Below are 21,953 nucleotides of genomic sequence, written 5' to 3'. Positions count from 1 at the left end.
ACCAGGCAACAAAGCAAGCTGGGGTGTGCAGTAAGAGTGTCTCTGAGCCCCTTCTTGCTTGCATTGGTGATGGACAGATTGACAGATGATGTAAGGCATATTTTACGGTTCCTTACAGCACTACACACTCCGACACGAATGGCGGCAGCACACGTTTAGAGTCGCCTTGCGACTCGCTAACCAACAGTAGAAGAAGTCTGCTTGAAGCGTCACCGCAGGACCAAGCGGGAAGGAGCGGGCAGAGGTGAAGCGGTGTGAAAGCAGTGGCTATTTTCTTCTATTATTTAGCTAGCAGGCAGACTACAAGAGCTAGCTAAATAAGGGGCGACTGAAGACGGAACATGCCGCGGGAAATCATAACGCTTCAGCTCGGACAGTGCGGAAACCAAAGTACGTGCAAAGACGTTGATAGCGTTGAAACCGCTACAGCTTTTTTTATTGTTAGCTGTGCGAGATGTCATCAGATTGTCATGTATTCTGCTGTGTAACGACAGTAGCTAACTGCTAATTATAAGTCGAGCTAACTTTAAATATAACAGAAACAACGGCCTTGTGTCCTAGCTTACCAATTGACTAATAGTGTCTATAAACATAATGTTATTGTGTGCATATTGTGTGATTACCATCAGGTGCCTTTATGATATGCATTTTATGGTAACGGGCATCCGTGCATTTAGAGTAAAGTTGTACCAGTTTGAATAGTCAAAATGAACATGTTTTGTTTACTTGTGCCCCCTCCCTGTTACTCAGTCGGATTTGAGTTTTGGAAGCAGCTGTGTGCTGAGCATGGCATCAGTCCAGAGGGGATTGTTGAGGAGTTTGCTACAGAAGGGACCGACAGAAAGGATGTATTCTTCTATCAGGTAAGTGGAGCAGAAGTATTCTGCTTCATAGCACATAGTCTCTCTTGCTATGTGTTACAATCAGCCTACGGTTTCTGCACCGCAGAGTGTACAACGTCTCCAGTGTGATGATGCTTCTATGCAGCTGAAGTGCAATCATATCATTTGCGACTAGGTGGCATGCTTGTATCGTAAACTGTAAGAACCAAGCTCCTGCAGGGAGACGACAAGCTCAACACTGCAGTGTTTTCATCTAACCGCTTGTTTTTGATTAAAACCCCAAAGGCTGACGATGAGCACTACATCCCGCGTGCAGTTCTCCTCGACTTAGAGCCCCGTGTGATCCACTCCATCCTTAACTCCCCATATGCAAACCTGTACAACCCAGAGAACATCTACCTGTCTGAGCATGGTGGAGGTGCCGGGAACAACTGGGCTAGTGGCTATGCACAGGTGATCACCTGATATAATCTACTTTTTTTTACCCATACCCCATTAATCTCAATAAAAAATTTAATAACACATCTAAAATCTGCTCTGGATTCTCTACCTCTAGGGGAAAAAAATTCAAGAAGACATCTTCGACATTATTGACAGAGAGGCAGATGGCAGCGACAGCTTGGAGGCAAGTTTATCTTTTATCACATACTGACTATCCCAGAGGGCTGGGACAATTGAGGCTGTGGCAGTGTGGAATTTTAAAAATTGATTTAAGAGTAAATTGATATGGATGTGTGTAGAAATATTACATTTTTAAGAGCAGCTTGAAACTGTAGCCTAAACCTTATTCATGCATTAAAGTGTCAGGTATTTGTTGTTAATGTGAGGGGATTACTTTTGAACTTGTTGAAATTACAGGGATTTTCTGTCTGATATGGATATACTTACACCTTGTAGCTTGTTTTGTGTTTCTTTGTAGTTTTGTGGTCATGCTGCAGCTCCATTTGTCTCTTTGTGATCTGGTTAACTGGTAATGTCTGTCATCATTTTGTGTCGCTCTGTGGTCATTTTGTGTCTCTTTGTAGTGGAGCAGTTGGTGTCTCAGTGTCTCTTTGCGATTATTTCGTCTTTCTTTGTGGTCACGTGGGCAGTTTTGGTGTCTCTGGGGTTGATTTGTGTTTCTTTTCAGTGACTTTTTGGAGGTGAAGCTCAGTCTAGACTGAGTAAACCCATTCGTTGTCTGAATACTGCTATGGAGTGGTGGATTTTACTCAGGCATGATTTCTCTCAGTCTTTAAGGCTTGCGTTTTGTTTTTGTTGTGGTAAAATGCTTGTAGAAATGAATGACTTGATAGAAACGGCATGCTAAAATGGTGCCAGAGCCTGTCATCTTAAAACCAGCACAGCCCCGGCCATGCCTCACTATTATTCTTAGCGTCCTTTTTTTTGGGGTGAACTTTCTTCAGCTGCCAGCCTCCCATAAAATAACAGTCGCATTTCCTTTCGAAGGTCTGCAATTTCTGTAACTCATTCACATTATGACCCCACATTATTATTTAGTGTGTGCACTCGTGTGTGCATTGGATAGGAAGGTGGGCCGAGCTGCTGTGGGCATGTGTATGTTGGCAGGGTGTGGCGTGCGGTATGTCTGGTGATAATAGCCGGGCGAGTGAAGAAGGCAGGTATTACTGGGCTGTCTTGGGGGGGTGAGGGAGCCTATTTGTGAGGTGGGGCTGCGTTCCCATTTATATAACTGCAGAGGAAAAGAGGCATTTGCACACCCACAGGCACATTTAACGTTCTGCTTCAGAAGAGTTCACAGTAAGGTTCGCACATGTGTGGCGCACGCTGTAGCTTGAAATTGAAGGTATTGAGTGATCCTTTGTCTTTGCAGGGATTTGTCCTGTGTCACTCGATTGCTGGGGGGACAGGCTCGGGGCTTGGATCCTATCTCCTGGAGAGGCTCAATGACCGGTCTGCATGCACATACTCTACTTGATCCCTTGTATTTCTTTTTCTTGCAGTATAGTACAAGCAAATAATATATAATTTCTGTCCCACAGGTACCCAAAGAAGCTGGTACAGACTTACTCAGTCTTCCCAAACCAGGATGAGATGAGTGATGTGGTTGTTCAGCCATACAACTCACTGCTGACGTTGAAGAGACTCACTCAGAATGCAGACTGCGTGGTGAGCAGCAGCATTTAAAAAAAAAAAAAAAAAAAAAAAAAACCCTAATTAATCCCATTGCTTTCTTGGCATCATTACACACCCATGACATAAATAATCTCACAAGATGGCATAGGGATATCGCAATCAGCATTTTTGGAAACCCTATAACCATGCCATGCAAAATAAAGTTAAATTAAACCAAATTGTTCAGCTATTCCACTGAGCTTAAATGGGAAAATAAAATTTAACATGTTGAGATGAGATGTCTTAACATGTGTTTACTGGCCACTTTATTGGGTACAGCTGTTTAGTTTCCTGTTTATGCAGACATCTAAAAATCCAATCACATGGCAACAACCCAAGCATGTTGTGCATCTAGACTTGGTTAACATGACTTGATGAAGTTCAAACTGGGAGTTAGAATGGGAAAGAAAGGTGATTTTGAATGCGGCATGGTTGTTGGTTCCAAATGGTTTGATCTGAGTATTTCAGAAACTGCTGACCTACTGGGGTTTTTTTTCCCACACAACGATGTCTAGGGTTTACAGAGAATGCCCCCCCCCCCCCCCCCCAAAAAAAAAGAAAAAGAAAAAAAAGAAAAGGAAAAGGAAAATATCCAGTGAGTGTCAGCAGTCAGAGGAAGAATGGCTTGGCCAAATGGCTGCGGCAGTTATCAGACACTATCATGTCAATATGGACCAAAATCTCTGAGGAGTGTGTCCAGCACCTTGTTGAATCTGTGTTATGAAGAACTAAGGTGGTTCTGAAGGCCAAAGGGAGTCTAACACAGTATACCTAATAAAGTGGCCAGTGAGTACTTAAAGTCTATATACTACTGTAGCTATCTCCTTTTAGAACCCATACTTCACTGAAAAGGTTTCTTTAAGGTCTGTTTTATGTTAATTTTAACTTTTCAGTGTGACATTATAACACAGATGCAAAAACTGTTAAATATTTCCCCCCCAATTTGACTACTCTGTTGTAATTTGTCTTTTAAAGTGAAATTACGTGACACTTGGCTTTAAGCGCTACAGCTTAATTGCTGACGGTGCCTTTGATGGATGCTTTTTATGGCATTTTGTTTATATTTTGAATTGCACAATCTTGTTTTATGACGCTACTGACAGGTAGAGACTGTCTAACTCTTATCTTTTCCTTTATTGAAGATCTACTCTTGAGGCTGCTTCACTACTTGTCTAGCAGGCTAATAAAGAAGCAAATTGGAGTGCCAGCCTTGAGCCCCAGCAAATCCTATCTAATATCGAACTTATTAAATCTAAGTCCTGAATTGGTGATTGTATTAGTCTGAGATGCTCTGACAGTCTAATGGTGTTTCCCCTTTAATACCTACTTCCTCCAGGGTCTTGCATAAGGCCCCCATGTTGATTAAATTAGCCGCAGAGCTAATAGAATCTGCCCAAGAATTGGTCCCCCTGTTGAGACTGTACAGTGTGTCTTTTATATTCAACTCCTCTAACAACAGCACACTGTATTGCTTCTTAAGAGGTTCCTTTACTGCATCATTACTGCGATATCCTCTCACCCTTTCTTTAACATTGTAGTAGTGTATTGGCTTTCACTATGCTGTTTTGCTGGAGAGCTTTTCCCTCTCCCTTGTTTTTCCTCTTCATTTGTCTAATCATTGCCCTTTGTATGTGAACTGTGCGTCAGGTGGTTTTGGATAACACCGCTCTAAATCGGATTGCCACCGACAGGCTGCATATCCAGAACCCCTCGTTCTCCCAGATCAATCAGCTGGTGAGTGAGTGATATAACACTGTGTTAGAGCCTCTGCCTCTCTTTTTGGTTGTCAGTCAGCAGGTCTTAGTTATAGGTGTAGTTTGCAGTCTTCCTTGTTGTATTTGAACAAAGACAAATGTTGAGACAGACTGCGCGAGACTTGGCGCCCAATGCAGAAATTACAAGATGCACAAACTAGTTTGACAAGTTAGTTGAACTTTAAAATGGATTTCAGATTTCTTGAAAAGAACCACACTTGGCTTCACTTTCCAAACAGTTTAAAGTGCTTGACTTGAGCTACACTTTTTTAGGGCCAAGTGGCAAAAAGAAAAGAAAAGCTTAGGGTTTGAATTACATTTGGGTGCGTGGTTGTTGTTTTTTTTAATATATTTTTATTATTTTGTGGGAAGATGAAAAATTTGTGTTTTCACTAGAGCTGATCAATAATTTTAGTAGTTCTATCAATAAAGTATCTGTCTTTTAAACACAGTTATTGAGCATATAGTGCAGAAATAACAACATTTCAAAGGAGCTTAATTCGTCAACGTCTGCTTTAACATTCATACATGCAGGTTTCCACCATTATGTCTGCAAGCACAACCACTCTGCGCTACCCAGGCTATATGAACAATGACCTTATTGGCCTGATCGCATCTCTCATCCCCACACCCCGTCTCCACTTCCTTATGACTGGATACACACCTCTCACTACTGACCAGTCGGTGAGTTGCGTCCCTTGTGATGCGTGTGAAATTAGAAAATAATCCCGATGGTGTTGCGTTTGAAATCAATCACCCTGCTGTGTCTCAGGTTGCTAGTGTGAGGAAAACCACAGTGCTGGACGTGATGAGGAGACTCCTACAACCCAAGAATGTGATGGTGTCCACAGGAAGAGAGAGGCAGCCTAGCCACTGCTACATCGCCATCCTCAACATCATCCAGGGGGAGGTCGACCCAACACAGGTACAATTGTACATCTGGTGTCTGAGGTGTTGAACTGATCCAACATAATTATGTTAGGACTGTATTTAAACATATGTGAACTGACTCTAGGTGCATAAAAGCCTCCAAAGGATCCGGGAACGTAAACTTGCCAGCTTTATTCCCTGGGGTCCCGCCAGCATCCAGGTGGCTCTGTCCAGAAAGTCCCCGTACCTGCCCTCAGCTCACCGAGTCAGCGGCCTGATGATGGCCAACCACACAAGTATCTCCTCTGTAAGTGCATATTGGAAAGTTATGTGCAGTTCCAGTGTGTAGCTATGTAGTGGAGACCTTAATCTGTCCTTGTTCATAGTTGAGGATATGCAGTGAGCTGCCCAAGCAGCATTTCATGGGAAATTCCAGGAGAAATTAGGTTTTGGATTATCATGCTGCCAAACAAGACATTTCCTCAAAACTAAGTAATCTTTTTACTGGTTTAAAACAAGTTGTAAAACTAAAAGAAGCTATAGCCATGTCATTTCATTATATTACTCAATCTAAGGTGATTTAGAAAGCCTTTACTTATATTGCTGTGCTTTGTTTTCTCATGAATTTAGGTCCCAAATTTAAGCAAGGGGAAATTAGTGTTACACAGAAGTTTCAGTCATGCAATAGACTTAATTTTTCTTTCCCGTAACACCAAGGCAAAGAAACAAAACGAAGTGTGACTGTTTTAAAGAAATGCTGAAACTTATCTCACTTTGGGATGTTAGCGTTGATGTCACTTTTTCTTTTTTGCTGTCCTGCAGTTGTTTGAGCGGACATGCAGGCAGTACGACAAACTGCGTAAGCGCGAGGCCTTCCTGGAGCAGTTCCGCAAAGAGGACATATTCAAGGACAACTTTGATGAGCTGGACAACTCGAGGGAAGTTGTCCAACAGCTGGTAGACGAGTACAGCGCAGCAACAAGGCCTGACTATATTTCCTGGGGCACGCAAGAACAGTGAACAGACTTTGTGTTTTATACTTAATTCTCGCTTCTGGACACCCTCCAAAAATAGTTTTCTTTCATACAGATATCACAGAATAGTTATTTGGCTATAACTGCTTTTGTGGATAAAAACTATATTTATTGGCTTGCTTTAACATGTAATAACATAGTGTTTGTGTCTCCAAATTAGAGACTTTCATGACTATTAACCAGAAAAAGTAAATGCATCACATCCTGGAGATTCTGAACCCCCAGTTTATATGAAGTGTTCTCAACCTTAACAGCTCTGTGAAATAAAAGAGCACTAATTATAGAAAATCCTGTACAAAGCATCAACAGCTGTTGTCTCCAAAACATCTGTAAATGTATATACCCGTTTCTGTATTTCTATTGTTTATCTCTTGCAGCAATGTTATTTACAGTTATCCTCAGTCTAAATCAACATTTTGCCTTGTTTTGGTCTATTTTTATACAAAGTACTGTACTTTAGTTTTTGTGCACTTGGTAGAACTGATGGAACTGACAGAAAGCAGTAGCATGCTGGTTAATGTGGTGCGCTGTACCATCTGTATGCTGCTGATACACATTGCTCATTTGTTATCACAGTACATGACCAACAAGAATGTCAAGTTGAAGTTGGATTGGAGCCAAAAATGGTGTTGAAATACCTGCCATAAAAACAGCATTGACATTTTAACAGCATTTGTCCTCTAAAGAAAATGAGTTTGTGCAGCTGAACACAGTACAAGGATATATCTAATTTAAACACTTCATCTCTATGCCTGTAAATATTCTTGATTCACTGGCTTCCCCTGTGTTGTCTAAAAGTGAATATACTGATACATTTCGCTTGCCTGTTGGACCTGTTTTAAACTGAATAAAAACATTTTCTATTATTTTAATTCTTACTTGAAATGTCTCAGATGTTATCTGAAGACACGCCTGGTCGGTTGTGAGAATGGAACAGAGCTGTGCTCCTGATGTTTGTTCATTCGACTAATTAAATGGCACATAACCACAGGGCAACAAAGACAGTTGGTATTACTTGTTCAACCAGCTATTCTTATAAACCAGTAAAAAACGTTGACACTAACCGCACAACTGAGTTACCTCAAAACTACAGGAAGACAATAGTCCTAATGCTTCACAAGTCTGGGCACCACATACGTACATTTCTCAAAATAAAATAGGATAGATGAGGCTGAAAAACAGCACCAAAGACAATATGGTAAAATTTATTTTTTTTATTAATTACATACAGTATTTATAGTTTTTTTTATTGCACTCTCAAGTTAGTTTCAAAACAAACAATAGTGCAATTAACTATACACAAATAGAAAGGTACCATGCAACATACAAACAAGCGTAATACAAAGCAAAAATGTGTAGTTTGATTTTTCTTCTTTCCTTTTCATACAGCTTGGAGCTGCCTGCAGCTGCAGTAGAAAAAGCAAAGACCTGCTTCTGAGCAGGATACAGGGCAGACTGTGCAATGACTTGTCAAGGCCTTCCATGGTGAGAAAAAAAAATGAAAATTAGGCTGGTTATATTGCATGGGGCAGTGTAGCAGACAGTACTGGACTATTATCTTTACAAAGCATCTACTGTCTTAAATTTCTACATTGTAAATACTACACTAAGAAGAAGTGTACAGCAGGAAAATGTTAATACAAGTGGAAATAGTTGCATATAAATTAGGGAATCTGTCCGCATTTGGTTAATTTCTTCTTGTAAAAGCTTATTAAAATACGCACATCTTTGGTCCGTGCTCAAACCCACGACTTGGTGAAACTTTGGCTTCAGAATAACCAGTGAACACAAAGGAGGAGCTACATAAGATTTACACATAAGAGCTGCTTTAGGGAGCATCTATGGCTCTGATCGGTTAAAGCAAACTTCAAATGAATATATGCATGGGTCTGAAATTAAGACATAAAAGGAGCGTTAAAACAAAATAATACTACGACAGCATCTGTGGCCTGATTAGAAAAGTGTTTCTTTAAAGTAGGGGCACTGTTCGATGATCCACATTGCAGACCGGGGCTGAGATTTTTATATTTATATATGTATAACATAAAAGCACCTTTTTTTTTTCCAGCAGACTACAGCTGCATTAGGATATTTGTCAACATAAGCAAAATTACCTAATCAGTCAAGTGTTAACCAAATTTCAGTTCAAGGATTAAAGTCAAGACAAGCAGCACAACGAAGGACGAATCAGAGCATTTGGTAGAGACACTGTAGAAAGGACTCCAAAATCCTTTGGTTTCCATGAAAAAAGAAACAGTTAATCCGGATCCTGAATGTGTCATGAAGAAAATGACACGGCTTTTCTGATTTCTCGATCAAATAGCGCACATAGGTAAGGGGTTTTGTAGCAGTGGCGGCTGACGTGACTCAACTATAGAGTTCAACATCTGTTTCCAGTTCCAAGTTCACATGGCTCACTGCATCAACAGTTCTAGGTAATGCAAGCTCAGCCGGGACCTTGTGAAAACTGAACGTCTCTGATGAACATTTCAGCATAAAGGGATGTGAGAGTGAGCGGGTTTCTATGTGTGTGGCAGAGACGGAGAGCAGCAAAGACAGGGGAGATGTCTGTGTCACTGAATATTCTCAGCACTATGCCAGCAGTGCGTGAGGGATCGCTGCCTTCTACAAAAGGCAGCGCACATATGGCACTCTTCGTGAAAGAAAGAGGACAAAGTAGTGTCTTTATTCTAAGCCATACCTTTATGAGGGGGGTACCACAGCTTATTGTTGCCGTAAGTCTCAGCTCTCAGCTGCTGTGTTTCCCTAACTACTCACATTGTCTTGAAGGCTGGGGTGAAGGAGGAGTGGGAGATACTGCCATTTAGGGTAACCTAGTAGATTGCGTGACAGGACTGGGTGGGGGGGAGGGTGTTTGACACCTCATCAGCAGCTGTATTGGTTTCTGTGGGTTTCTGGCTTCACTTGCAAAACAGAAACCCTTGCCTTCTCATCCTCTCCCCAACCCCCCTCTCTCCTACATTGGCCAGCTCCTTCAGCTGGAAAGCTCAGCGAGGGTTTATTTTCAAAGATGGGGAATGAAAACAGCTCTCTCTTTGTTTTGGCTGCTGTGCCATTCCCAGCGGAGGAGGCACAGTGTCTTGAGGACTGGGCCTGGGACTGGGCCTCACAGGGGGCCACACGGAGGAGTTGGCTGAGGGGTTGGGGAGTGAGTGTCCGGGTATGGGTCCCTCTCAAACAGGGTGCGAGGGCAGCTCTAGGAGTGTGGGTGTCGGCGCTGATCGGAGGTGACGGAAGCCCACCTCTGTGCTGTCTGCTATGGTGATGTCTGCATCTTCCCCTTTTCCTCGTTGGCTATGGATGGCACTGAAATAAGCATTCATCAGCTGCATGATCTCAGTCAGCTGCGATGGAGAGAGGGAGAGAGAGAGAGGTCAAATTGGTGGCAGTCTCAGTGTCTGTCTGGCACTGTCACAGGAGGGCGGGTAAAGATGATGTCATTCAGCTGCGAGAAAAACTAGATCCTCCAGAAGTAAAGCGTGATGTTCGGCAGATTTAAGGGGACATACACATCTCTGAACTGTGTCTGGGTAGTTCTTCACTTTGACATACACCACACTGTTCAGCAGCTGTTGCAGAAAAATTAAGGGAGGGTACTATGGAGGAGTTCATTTCTTCATGTGTCTCTGCATTACACAGACCTCAGAGGACATAACCACCAAACCACCAGAAGCAACAATTACCCTTACTCTAGTCCTACTGATTCTTGGCTAAACATAGTCTGTGCATAAAAAAAGTTTCAACCTGCTTTTCAACTTCAACTATAACCCTGGAATCAGCTGCTAATCTTACACTCAACTCCAGGCCTAATCATAATCGCCCCCAGCAAATCTGGTCTTTCCTTTTTTTCCCCTCTGCCCATCGGCTGAAAACCTTCCACTTTTATGTCAAAAGGATACAACGGCTTTAAGTTCATAAAGTAGAAGTCTTTCTGAACCGTACTTCAATTTGCCTGCGTGTCCAATAAATAAATAAAGTCACTTTTGTGCCTCAAGAGAGATCACAGAGAGCTTTTGTGTTGTGTGTGGGAAGATGCAAGCAAAGCGGCCCAATGAAAGGCATGATTTGTTCTTGATGGGGGGGTGGGGGGGTGGGGGGGAAGAAAAAGGCACATCTATGTTTCTGAGAAATGTTTTGCCTAATATTTTAATCTAACCACTGCAATAAAACTTACCCCCATGCTATTAAATGCCAGGAAGTGAGACTTTTGGTGGTTACCATCTGTTGGGGAATATGGGCAGGTTGTGTGCTCTCTATTTAGACCAAATTAATGAAGGTTTTTAAAGTGGGTCAAAGAGGCGGTGGGAAGGGGGTATCGTGGGCAGACACTGTGCGTCTTTCTCTTACTCTGCAGAAAACTGCACAGTGATAAAGCCCCTTGGCTCTGCACTATACATAAACTGAATCCGGCCTACAGCTGACACACATTATGTTTAAGGTCAGAGCAGAACCAGCTTCGATTAATATTTTCCTTCCAGTCACCTTCAGCCTCACCCTGTATGTGTCATCCTGGGAGGTGAGCCATTATACTTGGGTGACACATACTGTCAGAGATGCTAACCCTGTGGACTAACAGTTGGTTTTCCAGGGCAAAGTCAGAACTAGCTCAGTTTAGGACATTGTAATGCTTTTTAATATTTTACTTTGAAAGTTTATTTGCTGCTACCCAGCTCATGTTTCAATAAGTCATCCAAAGGTGTGGCTCTAATTTCATTCTTCATAACTCTTTCTTCACAGACCAAGATCCAGAAAAGCTAAAATAAAACCTTTTACTATCTAAATAAATCACAAAAATGACAAATTTTAAACTAAGAATGGCATTTTCCCTCTTAAACTAAACAATTCTGCACCCTGTTTATACCTTGGTGGTTTCAAAGAGCAGATCCCGGTCCCCAGCTGTAATCTTGAAGGTGTTGCTGTCAGATACACCATAAGAACAGATCTGGCCATAAGGAAAGGACTCCAGGGCCTCTGATTCTCCCTGCTTATACAAGGATACAGATGTAGCAGCTACACCCAGCCATAACTTCTGGGAAAAACTCCCCGTTGAACTCTGCAGGCAGAAAGAAGCGTGCAAATGTCAAGAGACTGCAGGATCCAAGTGGCTCTTGAGCTTTGAGGAAGAAAAACGTTTAAGAGTGATACGAAAACTAAAGCATAAGCACACAATACTCACAATATAAAAGTCCACTTCATAAAGAGTGCATCCAAAGCCGGACCACTGACGTGCAATTGTGAGGTAGGCGGCCATACTGTCCCTGCGGCTGTAGCCGGCCAAACCTTTCCAACGCTCCAAGATGGACGTCATGACAGCCGCTGCCTCCTCCTTCAGGCGGGTCCGCAGTCGCATGTCCTGCTCAACTTTTTGCTTGTGCACTGCTGTAGCTGTGTGGCTCCACAGAGTCCCTGCGAGGAGTCCTGTGTGGAAGCGCTGCGTCGTGGGACAGCCCTGAGCAGCTACCTGACAAGGAGGCACGTCTTGCGGTGCAGAAATTGACACGAGAACCCGAGTTTCAAGCATATGACCTGGAAAAAGCTCATCCAGAGGCGGGCAGGGCGCATGTGTGCTGAAGTCACCCATTAGGCTCTGAAGCCTCAGGGCAGCTAATGCCTGCAGGTCCTCTTCACAGGCTGGTAGCTGACCACGCACGACCATCTCATGGCACTGCAGCGCAAAGGTCAAAACCAGGACAGAGAGAAAGAGAACCAAACACAAAGAAGGTAAAGGTCGTCAGTAATAACTTCAAGTCCCCTCATCCATCCTTTCTACCCCACCTTGTTTTATTTCATCCCGTAACTCTTTTATAGAATTCCCCAGGAAAAAATTATAATGAAGCCAATGCTGGCTGCCTTTTGCCCCCTCTGCACTCCAGCCAGTGCTCTTAGTCATGTTTTTATGCAGTCCATTTTATAACACTCACAGCCAGTGGGAAATTACAGGCTATGATTGCAGATTGTTTAGTAAAAGCATAAAAGATTCAACAAAAAAACCCCACAAGTGATGAATCACTGCATGACAATAAATCAGATGCCATCATCAACACCATCACTGGTCACTCACACCAAAGAAATAGTGAAAAGAGAAGGCTCATGTTCCATTCCATTACCTGCTCAAAGAGGAATAAATACTCTATGCTGTCCACTGATATGCTGTCTGCATCCAACAGGCAGTAGAGCTTGAAACACAGTTTCCACTGGGATTTAGACTCCGACTCTTTAGTAGAGAAGCTGCATAAGAGACGGACAGAAAGTTAAATCTGGGTCAAGAAAAAAAGATACACTGAAGACACATATGACAAACAAAGAATCTTAAGCCTTCTGTTAATATGTTACAAGCTATTGCTTCCCTGCTGTGTAATGCCATTGTTTAGTAACCCGACAGTTTCATGTTTACCCTGTCACTCAGCGTTGAGAGGACAGACACACCCATGCCTGTTTAAAAAGAAAGAAAAAATAAAGCATAGCGCCCTTTTTTCCAATTGGCTCATTGTTTTCTTTTTGAGACTATTGCCTTGTACAATTAAATGACATCATCTTTACCTTGACTAGCACCTGGCTGGCACTGCTGACAGACATAGAGACAAATCTAGTTTCCCAGCATAGAGTCATGTTTGACCAACAAGAACAGACAAGGTCACCAGATATCAAGGACACTGGTTAACATTCAGCATAGCACTTGGACTGGGGGGGGAGATAAATAAACAGTGTGCTGCTCTGTCCATACTCATCTACAGAGTGACAAATAGGCTTTTTGCCACAATGTTTTGATAGCACATCTGCTTGGTTTTATTATGACTGACTTTTTTGTTTGTTCTATCTTCCAGGGTAAAGACTGACAGTCACTTTTTCAAACCTGGTTAGGATGTCTGCGACCAGAGCGCTTCCTGTGACTGGCTGCTCCCACAGTGCATTCTGCTCATATAGTGCAAATGTATTTTTGCTCTCTTGTAGGCCGAGCTTCTCTTGCATCCTTCGAACCACCTGGTGAGGAGGAAGGAGAAGCGGATTGAAAAGACAGATGGACTCCCAAGTTATTGGGCTTCAAGGGTGAAGGCAGAAGAAGGAGCATTTTACTAGGCTCTTGATTGCACTGTGAAATTTTGAATTGGAACTAGTGAGTAGCTGAAAGACTCTGAAGCCAGCTCAGAAACGTTGTGCTGCCAAGTAGAATACAGGGAAATGTTTCCAAACCTCATTGGCAGTAGTGTGTGAGCTGATGTAGAGCTGGCAGGATCCAGGGCCTGGATAGTGCACGGTGCACAGCATCTCCTGTCGGTTCATCAGCATCTGGATCTCCTCCCAAGATGGCACGCACTCCCGACACTTTGTCTTCTCCAGAGCCTCGCTGATGAATGACGCATAGTTATCCATTTCAGACTCAGGACTTTGGCTCTGGATTCTGCAAGACAGATTAAATGTGTGAGAAAGCGATACTGCTGCGAGTGCGTGTCTGTGTGTGTGTGCGTGCATGCACTCGTGAAAGCAATTTGTCATAAAGATGAAAATATTAAGCACATAAAAGAGAATTTACTAACGCCTGCGACTCAAAATCTGTTAGGTGTTACGCTGTGATTATGGACTTTGCGTCACTCCATTGATTCAACTAAGTTTTTATTTTGTTTGGGCTGGCAGCGCTAGAAAGTCAATGAGGCGAAGAATGACAAATGTTCTCACTTTAGCTGTTAGGAACTTAAAAGACTCAACATCCCTTAATTCTTCAAAGAAAAGGAAAATGGCAAAGAAAACATGTTTGACTTTGGGTAGTGCACGAAACAGGAAAAGGCGTTTCCGCTCCTGTGAACCAGAGTGACCCCCTCCTTCCTCCCAATGGAGTGTCCAGGAGTGGAAGGTGAGTGTATGTCTGTGTGCTGTTGTTTTAAAGGAGGGGACAAAAAAAGCAGCAAACCAATCTAGCGGGAGGCTGAGGTTTGCGAGTGTGAAAGGTGTGAAATACAACCTGATTGAGTGATTAGCTAAGCCTTTTGTAAACACAGGGGAGTACAAATAGGAAGGAAACAATTACACTCCAGTACTCGTCCCAAAATACGCAAAAACAAGGGCAGAAAGAGGAAAACGAGCTTATTCACTTTAACATCTTGCTGTCTCATAAGGGTGGCTGAAACATAACTACGAACGTCCCACTGATCTGTGTGAGATTTCCTATACTCTCCTTTCTTTGTGTCTTTGTACCATTTCCTGCTTTCTCTCCCTCTCCTTCTCCCTTGCTTTCTTTCTTTCTTTTGGCCTAATCTGTCTGACAGCAGACATTCCCTGGGGGTTTCTCAGGGCACTGGGGGAGTGGAGGATGGTTTCTGGGCCTAATGCCCAGCTCCAGTCTTAGCTCTGCCCAGCTGCAGCCTCAGCAGTGGCCCAAACAGAGAGTGCGTGAGAGTGACAGCAAGACGTATCAAAACACACAGCCAGCGAGTTCCACAGAGTTGTTATGAATTGCCATTGCATGCAACTGTTCCATTAGCCAGAGGGCGATTCCCAGTACAGAAATATAGATAGAAAATTGTAGTGGTTTCATGGCATGGCATTAGATAGAAAATCAAGGGCAGGAGATTAGTGCTTCTAATAACTTAGATTAGCATTCTTGACAGAAGGGCTAATTCAGACCTGTAAATCCAGCCCTTGAAAACTGGATCTGTCTAGGGAAGCATGCTAACAATGTGAAGGCATATCATGCTACTATATCTAAACAAGTGTTTAGGGATGCTGGCGCCTGCTTTTTGTCCGATGTCTAGACCCCATGTTTCGCTGCTACCACGCAGCAGTGGTTCACCTTTATCTCCTAGGTCAAGCCATTCCTCTCTTATACCCTTGTCTATCACCTACAGTGTACTCCAGGTCTGATGTCTCATATGGGATTGAGGGCATCGTACTGCTGAAACACTCATGTAAAACAATTTGCATGACTATATAAACAACTTAATGCAACTTTTCTATTAACTGACAACTGCAGTCTGTTACCTCAAACTGTCAACATGGGCGGATACGCTGTAGTGTTTTCCACCTTACTTCCACAAGCCACGTTTCCCAGTCGGAGAAATCAGTGCCAGAAAAAGCAAGAAAGTTTTCCACTTCTAAGTAAGAGATGACGAGGTGAGCAGCTTTCTCATGTTCAGAGCATTTGTGTGTGCTTAATTGAATGTGAAAAAAAAATCCTGTCTGAATGCTGCTGCAAAAGCAAAACAACAATCTTGAAGCGGTCACTTGTGAGAACTGCTTTACTTGAGCTAAATAGTATTTCATTACAATAGTACTGTAATGAAATACTGCAAGGTAAATACAAAGCGCTGCACCTGACTTCCCAGCAAGCAGCATTCGATTTTAGTCTTGGCTCAATCGTAGCAACCCTTCAACTGTCAGGCATCCTTTGTGTGCATCTCACCTTTTGAGGTGGAATCGCAGGTATTTGAGCACAATTGGCCCGGGAAGGAAAGTGCAGCTCATACAGGTGAGAAGCTGCCAGTAACGGAGATGCGCAGCAGTGTTTGGGGAAGGCGTGTAGCTGGTCTGCTTCACTAGCTGGCAGTAGACCTCATCGCGGAGAGGCCGCAGGTCCAGGCAGGTCTGTAGCACACCCTGGATGATTGGAACCGGCTCCCTTGCCGATTCCAGCTGCTGCAGGCAGTTGAACAGCTTCACGGCCTCCTCACGCACCGAGCCGTAGCCTTTCCCACTGTGGTCTGGAGAGATAAACAAAGAACAGTGTGTCAAAAGTTTTTTGTCAGGACATATTCTTCCTCCCCCACCCCTTTTCTAGACATTTGAACCTTGCAGATATCTTAAAGGAATGGTATAACATTTAATCATGCAAAGTATTGTAATATAGCAACCTATTACATTAGCATCTCATCAGTTTTATTATCATATCATGATTTTTTTAGCTTAATAAAACAAAGTGTGTTCCCTGAACTCTCAGAGAGGATGTGCGTGAGAGAGAAAGAAAGAGAGAGAGCTGCAGGCATGTATTCTCACACTAAGCTCCCATGGTAGATTCCTCCCAGTGCATTTAAGTGATTGGAAGATTGTCCATCAGGGTGGAAGAAAGAGCGATTTCAGGGTCACAGGAGGAGAGTGCACGCAAGGAAGCATACGTAAGCAAAATGAAAAGCAATCTGCGTTGCATTGAGCTTTATTCTTCCGCTAATCAAATCAAACTGCAGAGCAATCACAGTTTTTAAAACAGTTTCTTTCCACTTAGCCACACCGCAATTACAGAAAACAGCTGCCAGCTTTGCACACACACCGAGTGGCCATGTGCACTGGTTATCTCTTTCGTAAGAGCTTCAAGGTAAATTCGGCCAGTTGACACTTACTCAAACAGTGCTAAAAAAATGCTAATCATGCTATTGTTTTTAACCGGTACTTTCACATACATATAGCTATGGCAGTGTAAAAATCTTAAGCACTTACATGTGTGCTCCAGACTGCCATAGGGGAAAGGCAGCAGAGGAGCATATAAGGGTCCCTGGGTGTACTTCAGGATGGGGTTGTGCTGGTAGATGTGTTCCACTACCTCAGGGTTGAACTTATTCTCCTAAAACACACAAGTAAAACAAAACCAATCTATAATAAACAAACACATTTGAAAATAAACGTTCATGTGCAGTCAACAAGCACGAAGCCAGCCTGAGAACACTCTGTGAGTGCGTGTCTGTGTGTTTGCCTATGAAGGGTAACTGAGGTCGATTTGACCGGGGTCACAATCCAGCTTTGGCATCTTTTAAGCAGCAGGAAGGTCAAGTGATGACACAGCAAACCACACTAGCATGGCTGACACGTTATATTTTATGCACTGGTGTCAATGAGTTTGGTGTGTGTGTGTTTGTGCCTTTTACTGGGTATGTGGATAGATACCTTCCAGCAGTACAGATGGCTTCCATGCTACTGCCCTAGCACCTGTTGCTCATTAGTAACGTTGCCACTGCTCTGGCTCTCTCCTGACTCTGCAACTTCCCTGATCGTGCCTCCCTTTCTTTCTGGCTATGAGACAAGTCAGCTTTCTCCCTCCTTAGTGGGGCAAAGTTGACACATTCCACTGAAATGCTCGGTGCACACTGGTGACAAGCTTGTCTGTTTGAACTATGGGAATGACATGTTGCTCTATGGACCACGTGCAGTGGGATGCAGCAACTCAACATCCCAGATGACATTCATCCACTGATCCAGGGCCAGAGATTGTTTTTGTTCCATTTGGTCATCCACTGCCACATGCAATAGTTTGACATTTTGGGAAATACACTTATTAGCCGTCTTGCCAAAAGCTAGATGAGAAGAATGGTAATTATGAAGGACTGGAAACAGGGGCAAACAGCTAGCCTGTACAACGGCAACAAAATCTGTTCATCTTATTTATATTACAAAGAAATGCTTTGCAATAACAAGCTGGTCTAAAGCACGATTGTTTTTTTCTTCTGGTCTCTGTCAACCTCATTGCCAGGTTGGGAAAAGGTTTGATATTCCAGAATACACCAAGCATGCTACACTACTTTGGGGTGTTCATATACCAAGCACGACTCAAGAGTTTGGTAAAAGAAAAGACTTTTTTTTCCCACTTTTTTTTTCATGGACAGTTATCAAGGTAAGGTTCTAAAAGGTCTGTCTAACATATTATTGGGCTGCTTGTGTTTTATGCCTCATTCAAATAAATTCAATTTTATTTATATAGCACCAAATCACAACAACGGTTGTGTCAAGATGCTTTTTCAATTATCAATTTAGCTAATAAGGAGCTCAAATGCCCCTGCAGCCTTAGACTTTTCTGTGTGGACTCTAGATACTCTAGCATCCCACAGTCACAAAGACATGCATGTTAGGTTGACTGGTGATTCTAAATTGGCTTCCTGTCTCTACATGGTAGGCTGGTGACATGGCCAGGATATACCTTGCCTCTCACCCTGTGATAGTTGGGCTATGCTCCAGCCACCTGTGACCCTGAACTGGATGACAATGGTTAAGAGCATGAATGTGTTTATGATCTAAGCACTGATAAAGTCACAGTTTAAATAAAACATTTCACGCACCTGATCTCTTTCAAATATGACATCTGGCAATAGATCCATTGCTAAAACTGCCAGGCTTTCGCCCCTTCTGTGTCTGTAACCTGATTCTATACTTTAAAGATAAGCAAGCAGTCCTGTTCACACAAAGCCGCCTCTGTTTAGTCTCTCTGGATTTTTACAGTTCCAGTCATGACCTCACACTTTAGAGAGAGAATATTTTGTCCAGTTGAGGGAAAGTGCCTATATATAAAGGTGAGGGAGAGGGAGAGAGAAAGCAAGAGACTGAGAAAAAGGTTTTATGTGGAAGGATGAGTGACTGTCAAAGCAATAAATGAAAAGCAGACCCCTTTATTCCTACAAAATAAAAACTTGACCCCTTTTTGCAAACCAGATGAGGGTAGAGGGAGCAGACTAACCACTTTCTTTGAGATTAGAGACTCTCGTTGGGAGATTACTGAGAGAGGAGGCCAGGCAAAGGACTGCTTATCTCGTCCTGCTGCTTCATGCAGAGCCCTCCTCCATCTCCTCTGCCAGAACTGCCCTTCTCTACACCCAAGAGGTAGACTGATGCAAGACGAGTCGTCTCTCTGCTCAATGACATTCCAGCACAATGTGTTCTCTAGCAAACCGTGCATTAAAATATGACGATCCCTTGTGAACACACTCCCTGCACAAACTAAGGTATCTTTCAAAAGCCACAAATCCTGTTTTTCTAAACATTCAAATAGCTGGAAATGCCTTTATCTTGGAATGACCTTTCAACTGCAGGTCTGGTATTATTTCCTGTCCCTGTGTGACAGAATGAAATGAGGTCACTCAAAAGAGAAAGGCAAGCAGAATAAACTTTGGACTCCCTGGTGCAATGTGGTCGTGTGGTTTCCATGGTAACGGGGCAGGGGGTGTGGAGCATTATGTAGCCCGATGGCCGCTTGTGTTTGGTGACTGTAATCATAGGTAGTTTGGCAGCAACCCTGTGTATGTTTGTGTGTCTGCGTTGCATGGCCCACCTCAATGTCTCGAATCAGGAGCTGTGTCGGCGTTTCCACGGGTGATTTACTATCAATGATTTTCTGGATGGCACAAGCCCAGTGCACAGCCTCATTGAAGTGCTTGGTGTACAGCCTATAGCAATGTTTCCGACCATAAACTGTAATGCTCCAGTAACCTGAAAAAAACCCAATAATAATAATAATAATAATAATAATAAAGCAACACATTTAAAAACCATTGCAAATCTTATGACATTTAATGGGAATAATTCATAGTTAGTCATTTAAACTGCACCTTATCTGGCCTGACACTTTTCCACACATGTGTGGGATGTTTTTTTTGTTTTTTTTAAGTAAACAGCATGGATTTAGGCCTGATCCAGTTTCCTACAATGTGAGACAATAAACTGATTCCTGCACATCTTCCATACAGACTCTCTCTCCTTTACTCACTCAGCTTCACTGATGATCAAAGGTCAACCTGAGAAAAAAAAACCTCAGACCACACCAAAACCAAACAAGAGTAGATATTCTGCAGATGTCTTAAGACACGAGTCCGAAAGCCCTTAGTGAGTTTCATTTCGGGTAACATAATAAAAGCTAAAAAAGAGGAACATTTCTCCTTCTGCAGAGGAAGTATTAGACATACCCCAGGCAGCCTAGCTTGATCTGTAGCCCCGTGGCTGTTATCAGGCTTTCCTGCTACGTGACTTGGCACCACATCCTTCTTTGTTTAAAGTTCTTAGTCAAGTATAACCCCAAAATGAAAAAGTTTTACTACTCAAATCATTACACTGCACTTTTGCCACTGACCAATTTGAATATGTTCACATATAATATTAACCACTGCTTTCAAGGGTCTATGAGACCAAAAACGGAGCCCTTGAAGTGAACTCCTATTTTATGGCAACAACCAGAAAATACAGAGGAAGTAAAGATTTCTTGCAACTCTTTTGTGACAAATTTCCCTGCTTAAGAGGAACACAGATCTACTCAGTAGTGAAACAGCCGGGAGTCTGTGACAAAGTCGCTGTTGAAAGTCCTCTGTCCAGAAAAGTCCCCTGGCCTATTGAGTTAGAACTATGTTTGGGTTTGCACTATGGTTTTGGGATTTTAAGCGGTTTGGTAAAGTTAGCAGGGCATAATCTCCATTCACAGAGAGGCAGACAAACATAGATAAAGGGTATCTGAGGAATACAGATTTGAAAAAACACAAGTCATCCCTGTGTCTTTTCAAAAGCAACTCTTTTTATAAATCTTTGTCATTTGTTTCCTGCATCCAAGAGATTGCCTTGCTGGTTACGCGAATGAGACACTTGTAGGCCAACCTTGACCCGCATTTCTGACCAAACAAAGCCGGGGCTTCCCAAACTTACTAAGAATTACAGTACTCATGGGAAGGGGAAAGCTAGCCACAAGTCACCACTTTCATATTGAAAGACCCAACAATTTACTGGGAAGTTTTAAAATAATGCCTATGATCACTATACCACAAAGGGAATTAACACAAAGAACTAACTGGACTCTACAGAGATTACAGGAAAGCCTGCATGAGTGTGAGTCAGCTATGCCTCATCCCGTCTGCATATGGTTAGGTATATAAGTGTGTCTTGCTCACCTGTCTCCTTGTATGTCTGCTTGTCTGGCCAGATGACAGAGCAGAGGTTTGTGAGGACCAATGTGCCTAGTCTCCGGGCACCTTTCTCCGGTCCGGTGTAGTAGTCAAGAGAGTCTTGGGTCAGTACAAACCAGTATCGACGTTGCTTGATCCAGTTGCCACGCACCTCCCGTAACAACCAACCTTTAAACAAGGAGAATGCATATTTTTGGCTTTTACTTATCAATATGAAGTAAATATATAGTAAAATATAGCAAGTATATAGCGTATTTTAGCGGCTACAGAATGATGACATCATGGGTGCAAAGATTGGCCGCCTATAATCAAGGCCGAACGATAATAGTGCTTTTGTTTTCACTGGTAGCTACTGGTGACTTTTCACAGCTAGCTGACAGGGTGGAAAACCTGAGTAACTGTGCAAACTCAGTCCTTATTATTGCATTAACACAAGAATAATAAGAAACAATTCAATCTTTGCAAAAGAGATACAAGGAATGAGGGCTTGAAGTTGTCTGCTGTGGCTTGAAAAAGGATATACACAGGGATTATGTTACAACTTAACCCTGAAATGAAAGATCACATGCCAGTTCAGCTGCAGTAAATGATTTTTTAAACTGATTAGTCCAGCAAAAGAAAATTAATCTTGAAATGGGATGTTTTCAAATTTTCAAGCAAGCG

At 42.8% G+C, this 21,953-nt stretch overlaps 2 protein-coding genes across 2 annotated transcripts in view; one reads left to right on the top strand and one right to left on the bottom strand.

The window, feature by feature from the left end:
* The first annotated feature begins 124 nt into the window (after positions 1 to 124).
* Positions 125 to 7,502, top strand: tubg1 (tubulin, gamma 1). Its single transcript, XM_085157964.1, has 11 exons — positions 125 to 390; positions 751 to 863; positions 1,128 to 1,295; positions 1,399 to 1,467; positions 2,677 to 2,756; positions 2,846 to 2,972; positions 4,626 to 4,712; positions 5,267 to 5,416; positions 5,505 to 5,657; positions 5,748 to 5,909; positions 6,425 to 7,502. The coding sequence occupies exons 1-11, from the start codon at positions 342 to 344 to the stop codon at positions 6,620 to 6,622; spliced, it is 1,356 nt and encodes a 451-aa protein (XP_085014090.1). The 5' UTR covers positions 125 to 341; the 3' UTR covers positions 6,623 to 7,502.
* A 333-nt stretch (positions 7,503 to 7,835) lies between these two features.
* plekhh3 (pleckstrin homology, MyTH4 and FERM domain containing H3) overlaps positions 7,836 to 21,953 on the bottom strand; it is a 36,918-nt gene continuing 22,800 nt past the window's right edge. The window contains exons 4-13 of the mRNA XM_085157961.1: positions 21,276 to 21,458; positions 19,676 to 19,833; positions 17,080 to 17,203; positions 16,052 to 16,349; positions 13,849 to 14,056; positions 13,511 to 13,638; positions 12,765 to 12,885; positions 11,834 to 12,322; positions 11,519 to 11,710; positions 7,836 to 10,001 (exon numbers count right to left, since the gene is read on the bottom strand). Coding sequence (XP_085014087.1) covers positions 9,831 to 10,001; positions 11,519 to 11,710; positions 11,834 to 12,322; positions 12,765 to 12,885; positions 13,511 to 13,638; positions 13,849 to 14,056; positions 16,052 to 16,349; positions 17,080 to 17,203; positions 19,676 to 19,833; positions 21,276 to 21,458 — 2,072 coding nt within the window. The 3' untranslated portion in view covers positions 7,836 to 9,830. The remainder of the gene's footprint in view (positions 10,002 to 11,518; positions 11,711 to 11,833; positions 12,323 to 12,764; positions 12,886 to 13,510; positions 13,639 to 13,848; positions 14,057 to 16,051; positions 16,350 to 17,079; positions 17,204 to 19,675; positions 19,834 to 21,275; positions 21,459 to 21,953) is intronic.

Source organism: Neolamprologus multifasciatus, chromosome 4 (genome assembly GCF_963576455.1).
Source record: "Neolamprologus multifasciatus chromosome 4, fNeoMul1.2, whole genome shotgun sequence".
Taxonomy (NCBI): domain Eukaryota; kingdom Metazoa; phylum Chordata; class Actinopteri; order Cichliformes; family Cichlidae; genus Neolamprologus; species Neolamprologus multifasciatus.
The sequence above is the reverse complement of the archived record's forward strand: the minus strand, read 5'-3'. Positions and strand labels throughout refer to the sequence as shown.